This window comes from Protobothrops mucrosquamatus, unplaced genomic scaffold, assembly GCF_001527695.2.
Source record: "Protobothrops mucrosquamatus isolate PMUCROS unplaced genomic scaffold, P.Mucros_1.0 scaffold533, whole genome shotgun sequence".
NCBI lineage: Eukaryota > Metazoa > Chordata > Lepidosauria > Squamata > Viperidae > Protobothrops > Protobothrops mucrosquamatus.
In genome coordinates, this window is record NW_015386840.1 from 327,256 (window position 1) to 335,373 (window position 8,118).

At 38.5% G+C, this 8,118-nt stretch overlaps 1 protein-coding gene across 1 annotated transcript in view; it reads left to right on the top strand.

The window, feature by feature from the left end:
* Positions 1 to 8,118, top strand: part of CPLANE1 (ciliogenesis and planar polarity effector 1) — a 60,297-nt gene that overhangs the window by 23,661 nt on the left and 28,518 nt on the right. The window contains exons 24-28 of the mRNA XM_029284327.1: positions 4 to 67; positions 1,139 to 2,045; positions 4,210 to 4,361; positions 4,486 to 4,649; positions 6,090 to 6,172. Of these exons, the coding sequence (XP_029140160.1) occupies positions 4 to 67; positions 1,139 to 2,045; positions 4,210 to 4,361; positions 4,486 to 4,649; positions 6,090 to 6,172 (1,370 nt within the window). The remainder of the gene's footprint in view (positions 1 to 3; positions 68 to 1,138; positions 2,046 to 4,209; positions 4,362 to 4,485; positions 4,650 to 6,089; positions 6,173 to 8,118) is intronic.

The following is an 8,118-nucleotide window of genomic DNA, read 5'->3' on the forward strand; positions in this document are numbered from 1 at the left end:
CAGCAGATTCACTTTCTGAGTTTGGGATGACAGAAGAAGCAAGAAAACCGAAGCAAGAAGATCCCAAGTAAGTGTTTTTAACATTTTGTCTTGAATCAAAGAAAATATTATTTTGAGTAACATCTTATTTAAACTGTATGAAATTGTCCACATTTTCTTTGCATCAAGTTCCATCTGGCTTGTATGTAAGTGTGCATAGGATCGCAACCTAAAAGCCTCATATCCTTGTTCTGCTCCTCTTATGCTTCATTGATTCTGGGCATCACATAGCAAAGTAAGACCAAAGCAGTAGTGGACTGACACGATCCATCCAAGAAAATCCTTAAAGCAGAAGAACACAATAAGAATGAGATTGTCATAAAAATCATATTTAATGCATTTTTCAGTAAATTAATATTTTTCATAAGACTTAGCATATGATTGACATTGTGCCATGCAGGCTTATTTTACTCTTAGCTACTTTGTAGTACCACATTTCCCTGAAAGCAAGGCTTACTCTGAAAATAAGCCCTAGCTTGATTTTTGGGGGTCGGCCTAATATAAGCCCTATCTCAAAAATAAACCCTAGTTTTGGGGCAAGGCACACCTAAAAATCAAACTAGGACAGGGGTGGGGGGGGGTGGAGCTCCCCACATGCCCCGTACTCACTTACCTTGTCGCCAGGCCTCTCCTCACTGGCCCACTTCTTCTGCCAAGTCTTCTGCAGCCAGGCCTGCATTTCTCAGTCATAGGCCTTAATGGAAGGGCACTGCAGCTGAGAACCAAGTTATGGATTGAATCCATTATGGATTGAATCCATTATGGATTGAATCCATAGCTCAGTACTCGGCTGCAGTGGCCTTCCTAAAAGCAGGCCGGAATGCAGCTGCAGAATGAAGCTGCTCCTTTGGGCAGAAGAAGTGGACTTGTTGGGCGGATCTGTCTGTGCCGGAGGTGAGTATAAAAGACATCCCCCGAAAATAAGACCTGGTGCCTCTTTTGGAGGCAAAAAAAAAAGACCCAGTCTTATTTTTGGGGAAACACGGTATTTGTTTCTTTCCTGGATTGAAAGCACCTGCCTTGCCTTTATGGATATACAGAAGTTGCTGTGGAAGGAAAAGAATTTGCTTTTTATATGTTATTTTATTCTGTTTTGTAGTGATTTACCCTCTTGTATAGATGTTTCCAACCGTAAAGAGTGGACTGAAAAGTTAAAAGACTGCAGTGGGGAAAGAGATTTTAAAAAAGAGACCCATGAAGACGTTCCCAATCAACTTCATATGCCTCTAGTCGGTGAATGGGAATTTGAACGTGATGATGATGAATACATTAAGTTTTTAGACCTCTTCCTAACTTACATACTTGAAAGAGATCCACTCAATCACAGTGAATCTGCTGTTCCTTTTCTGACATGCTTTTCAGCACTGCTTAGAGAGCATGAGCTCCATTCTCTTCTTTTTGATGTTCATACAACACTGATACGTCGACAGGTGAGAACTGAAGTCCAAAATGCATTCCGAGCTGGTTCTTGCTACACCCTTGGTTTTGGATTTAGTGATTCTAAACTAGCTTCTGTATGTGATAAAAAGAAAAAAGATTGTGAAAAAGAAACTTTAGCCGATGAGCAACTGTTAGAGCTTTCAGATTGTGATTCAGTTATGAGACTTGCTGAAAGAAGAGGCTTATTTGGTCAAAGCCAGCAATCAGTCAGTGACTCACATAATTCCAGTAAGACATTCACACCAGCGTTGGTTCAATGTCGGTCTACCCCTAAAACAGCTCTGTTTCAAAAATACATCTGCAAAACTGGACAAGTGAATGACATCACACAACAAGACGAACCAGTTCCAGAAATACATCTTAAATTTAACAATATATCTCGCTTACTTGAATGGATGATCAGATGGTCCAGTAAAAGAATGGTTCAAGATCCCATCACAACAGGGGCATTTCAGGAATGCCAGCCAATGATGCATGTGAAAATATCTTCATCTGCCATTCTTTCATCATTGTGGATTTTAGAGCGACGTTACGGCAACAAATTTCAAGACCAAAATTGCGATTTGGTAAGCAACGGAAATTATTTTGAGCATATCTAAAGCTAATATTTGAATTTGGGCAAAGTGTCTCAAAGTGCATAGAAACAAAAATCTGCCTATAGAAAGAAAATAGCTCAAAAGTGGATATCTCCCAGCTTAGATGCCTTGACACCACAATAAAAATGCACAATGAGCAATAATATTTATAATAAATATACATAAAGTGAATCAATCCCTCTTCCATTCTTCTGGGAGTTCTAGGAAAGCAAATACTTGGTTAACATATGTAGAATAATGGAGACTTTATTCTTACATATAATACAATATGTATATATATGAATATGCATGTTTGCTTATAAACAAACACTTGAATTCATTTGCATTTATTTTTGAGAAATCATTTGTAGAATAAGGTTGTTACTATTTATTGGGATTTTGTACATATTTTGCTACTCATAGTATCTTGTCTGTTATTGTGGGGTGGGGTGTGATGGTGCAGTGGTTAGAATGCAATATTGCAGGCTCTGCCCACAACCTAGAGTTCAATCCTGACAGACTCAAGGTGGACTCAGCCTTCCATCCTTCCGAGGTCAGTAAAATGAGGACCCAGATTGTAGGGGGCAATATATGCTGACATTTGTAAACCATTCAGAAAGTGCTATAAAGCACTATGGAGTGGTATATAAGTCTAAGTGCTATTGCTATTATACGTAAGGCTAGGGATCCCCAACCTGCAGGCTATAGCCCATTACTAGGCCATGGCCTATTCACAATCGGGCAACATGAGTGACGGGAGTACTCACCCGTCACTCATACAAATAAAGCTGCACGCGCGCACACCTATCTCTTGCAAAACCATCCCCTCTAAACCCCCCCCCCCCCGTGTCAGGCTGTCAACCCAGAAAGGTTGGGGACCACTGCTCTAGAGAATTTGTAGCCTTCTCTTCAGCATACAGAGATGCAACTGCTGTAACTTGCTAACTGCATGCATTTGAACATATTTTGCTGTTTGCTGAACTCAGCAAAGGAAATAAATTATTTTCTCTCAGCATCATCTCTGAAAATTAGCATAGATAGAGCAAAATTATTTCACCCTCAGCTTTCCCCACTAAGTAACGATGCAAACAGTGATTTTTGCAATAGTTACTTTTGAGAAAGACCAAGAAAAACATTTTAACTTTACATAGGAATATCAGAATATGAACTGTAAGCTTTTAGCATCTAGAGAAGCCAATAATTAATGATAAAGTTATGCACTTTATGTTAACAGCCTAACTTGACCTGCATCAGATTAAATTATTGGTGCATTGAGATTGTATAATGGGTAAAAGGTTCATACTAAACATTTTGTGGGGTGTTCTTTGTTTTTTATGCATGATAATGAGGTGTAAAGAAAATGAATCCAAAGACCTGCTATGCTGCTAGAACAAAAAGTCTTTGTTTCCTTTACTTTATATTTTAAAAAGTAAATGTGCATTAATAGGGCTTGAAAAGTATGAAATTTCTATGGCATTCTTTTTTTACTGTCATGGGATTATATTAAAAAAATTAAAATAGTATAAAATATTATGTGAAAGTTTTGCTTTCCCAGAGATACAGACTAATTCAAAATATTTCCAGCAATCACTCTATGTTTTCTTCCTGATTAATCAGTACACTGTCAGGGAAGCCAAGATTTCAGAATCTTAAGTAATGAATCTCCTTGTAGAGCAGTCGCTAAGCAGCGTCAAACATTCCATAGCCATGGACATTTCTTGTAATGTACATTTAGAAGGTAGCAGAAACTTACATGAAAAATACTAAGGAATGGTACTTATCTAATGAAATCCTGGCCTATAATTTATTTAGCAAAAACATATTTAAAGCCAGATGAAGCCTTTGGGTAACTAATATGGGACAATTTTTGTGAAGGGAAAATTTAAAATTTGATCTATAATTTTTCAAAACAATTATATTATCAAATTGTAATTTGTATTAAATACTTTTTATAGGAAGGCATATATCTCAATAAGATTTACATTCTAATCCAAATCTGAAAATATCTAGCCTCTACTGATGAGGATTTTCTTAGGCAGACGGGTTTCCTATGGTGCAATAGTAGATATTGAAATGTGCACAACAGGAGTGTAATGCAAAGCTATGAATATAACTCATTTTTTAAACTTAAAAATTATATGTGGTGTTGTTTTAGAAACCACAGAAACTGTGTGAAAAATTTTCCACTATCACACCCAAACTGGAGAAAGATGGTTCTGAGGATACAAATAGTTCTTCATCAGAAGGAGCTCCAGCTGATATCCAAAATGGACATGCATATGGTGAACCATTTAAAAATATTCCAAGGTAAGAATTCAGCATTCAGTTTGATTATAAGGACATATATTACCAAAGGGAGTAAAAACTGTTGTATAAAAGGAGACGTTATTACCTAAAATCTTCTTTTTTAAAAAAAATGTCACTTTTAAAGGTGTGGAACATTACCTGAAAAGCAAAATAGTAAGAAAGTAAGTCGTAGGGATCATTCTATAGTACCTGATATAAACATTGGAAGTACAGCTGTGGATATCAGTCTGGCAGAAAGAGTGGCAGAATTTCTACGAAATGAAAGAGACATAACATCTGAAACTGAAGGTTAGTTAAAAGAAAAAAGTTTTCTTCACTTATATGAAGTCATTTATGTGAAATAAAAGAGATTTTTGCATAGGATATGTAATACCGTTTTTCCCCGAAAATAAAATCTACCCCCAAAATAAGCCCTAGCTTGATTTTTACACATGCGCCCAATATTATCCCTACTCCAAAAATAAGCTCTACTTAAGACCCTGCCCACTCCATTGCACCTGGTTGCACGAGGTGGGGCGAGGTGCACAGGGCAGGGGGGATGGAGCTGCCCCATGTGCCCCGCATCCACTTACCTTAGGACAGTTGCAGCCAGGCCTCCCACATCCCAATACCTGCCTCGCCAGCCCACTTCTGCTGTGGCTGCTTTCCGCAGCTCGCACACGTCACCCCCGGCCTCCGTTTCGCCGTCGGAGGCCTTCTGGAAAGGCCTCTGCAGCCAAGAAATGAACTCCGGATTGACACACATGGCACCCCCCGCCTCTGTTTTGCCGTCGGAGGACAGCTTTGGGGTTAGAAAGCTTCCCAGAGCAGGATACTTGTTAACAGAAGAAAATATAGTGTCGTAAATGTACAGTTCATTAGGGATTTTAAAAAAAACCAAGCAAAAACAAAAACTGAATTAAGTGGTGCTTGTGTGAATCTACCAATCAACTCAAAACAAAGGGCAGCTTGAGAAGTCAGCTGTTTGTCAGCTGAAACAAAGGAACAAAAAAATTGAACTGTTTGAGGTCCCTGTAACTTAGAATATTATGAGGGTGTGGAATTATGTAGGATGATTTTTCTTTTGGGTTTTCTGCTGGATAGCCACAAATACACAAGCTTGAGACAGTGTCTTCTGGCACTTTATGACATAGATGTATTTTGCAATTAAGGAACTTCTTAAAGAAGTCACAGATTCTCCTGGGCATCCATAGTTGTAATGTAGGCACTTGAATTACCTGAAACACCAATTTTTTTTTAGTCTTCATGGCATCTGTATAAATCTAGGAAAAGGCATAGGTTCTTTAAGCACCTGCTGCCAGCTACAGATATGTTGGCCATTTTGGATCCTAATAGCGAATTATTATTACCAGATATATACTATAGTATATATATACTCTATACTATAGTAAATAAACATGCTGAATAAAGGAGTGGGTGGGTGTATGCTGAAGAGAAATTAAAGAGAAAGTTGTGTTTCTATTCCGAAAATTTCTCATTCTGGAAACCTGAACACTGTTACAAAGATATAGGAATGTTACTTTCAGTGAGGAAAATAAATTCAACATTTGTTAAGAAGTTCAATGAATCAGAGTTTAAGAGCCACTCAGAAACAAATACTGTTAAAATGTTTATCAGCTCTCATATAAATACAAGAAAATCAATGAAAAGGCTTGTTAGTGAAAAGAAAGAGAAAGATATGGAAAAAATACATTGTTCTCTTTATTTGTTCTTTTTAATGTTGTGCTTGTTTTGAAGTCTATAGTGAAGATCCAGTTTCAAGAAATCCTACCATCTCTGTCAGTATTAAAGCAGTACAAAAGAAAAATGAAGTAAGTAGTTCCCCAAATAAGTGTATTTTCTTCCATTCAGTTTATAAAACCTATACTTTATGTATGACATATAACATTATCGGTAGATATGATAGAACAGTGGTTCTCAACCTGTGGTCCTGGGGGACCCGTAATGTTGTCACAAGGGTCCACAAACTCTTAAGGAAATGGCCGCCTTTATTTATTTATTTATTTACATAAANCAGCTGACTATGCCGAGGCGCCGGCAACCACAGCCACTCGGTCTTGGAAGGGTTGAGTCTGAGTCTATTCCTCCCCATCCAGACCCGTACGGCCTCCAGGCACCGGGCCATCACGTCAAGGGCATCGTTGGGGTGACCTGGGGTGGAGATGTACAGCTGAGTATCATCAGCGTACTGATGGAACTCCACCCCAAAGCCAGGGTGGAGGATCCTCTATGCAGCTGAAAAGTTTTGATCAGGAAACAGATATTTGACTTGTCTTAGATCATTTCTCACTCTCATGAACTAAGACCAGCTAGTGAGTTTCATGGCTGGCTGAGTGTATGAAACCGAATTATGGTGGTCCCTTGTTTGATAGGGGTTTTTTTATATATAGTTTCAGTGATACTTAGAATGTAATTCCATTCTTGGAGACTCATGGACAAGTAAAAAGACCCTCATAAAACTATATTAAAGTATGAAGAAGAAAAAGGTTGTGGACATTCAGTTCTTAGAAGGGAGGCTATTCCATAAGGCAGGCATCCCAAGATATACCTGTCTCTGGAGTCTTCTCAAATTACTACAATGTAGAACATTAGGAATATTATTTTCTATTAGTTTTGAGTCAGAAGGCCCATTAATGGTGAAGCATAAGTCCTAAGGCACAGATTTTTTAAAAAATAACCAATAGTTCAACTTACCCTACCAAATATCCAGGTAGGAACAGGTAACTTAGCCCTCTTCCTTTTGAATTTGAGCATCTCATTTAATCTCATATGGAGTCCTTGGTCAACATTACAAACCAAAGTAATTGGGTTTACCATTGGAGGAAACCATATTATAACTTGGGCAAACATGTGCACCTTGTCTGAGATACCTGTAGATTCAAGACGAGTTTGTAGGAAGATCTATGTGCAAAATGCTTTGGACTCAAGAATAATAGTTCTATATGACTTGGGGGCTTCTTCCCTTCTTTCCTGTGAAAGGATTTTGAAGTCCATTAATTCTTCTTTATTGAGCATGACAATGTTTATGGTTTCCAATATAGCCAAAGCTATGGATTTTTCCAGTAGTAATGTTTGGCCGGGAGAGGTGGACCATATGGAAGGCTGAGCGCCAAAGAATTTAGGCTTTTGAATTGTGGTGTTGGAGAAGACTCTTGAGACTGCAAGGAGATAAGATCACTCAATTCTGAAGGAAATCAATCCTGACTGTTCTTTGGAATGAAAGATACTGAATCTGAAGCTCAAATACTTTGGCTACCAAAGGAGAAGAGAGGACTCATTGGAGAAGACTCTGATGTTAAGAAAGATTGAAGGCAAAAGGAGAAGGGCATGGCAGAGGATGAGATGGTTAGATAGTGTAATCAACACAATGAAAATGAATTTGGGCAAACACAAAGAGACAGTGGAGAACAGTGTGTGTGTGTGTGTGTGTGTGTGTGTGTGTTGGCGTGCTGTGGTCCATGGGGTCATGAAGAGTTGGACACAACGCTGAACAGCAAAATGGTTTCCGAGCTGTAGCTGGGTTATCTGTATGTGGGTTGAAATGTGAGTATCATCTCTTTAAGCCATTTTGGGTCCAGCGTGAATGGTGAGTTTGCAAAATGGGGTTGGCCCGAGTCTCACATGGACCACTTCCTTTCATAATACTCATTTTAACATTAAATGATTTTTCATATTCCATATACGGTTTCCTGGTTTGAAAACTCAACGTTGGGAACGAGCATGGCTAAACCGTTATGATGATTAGTGGAGTGGATCC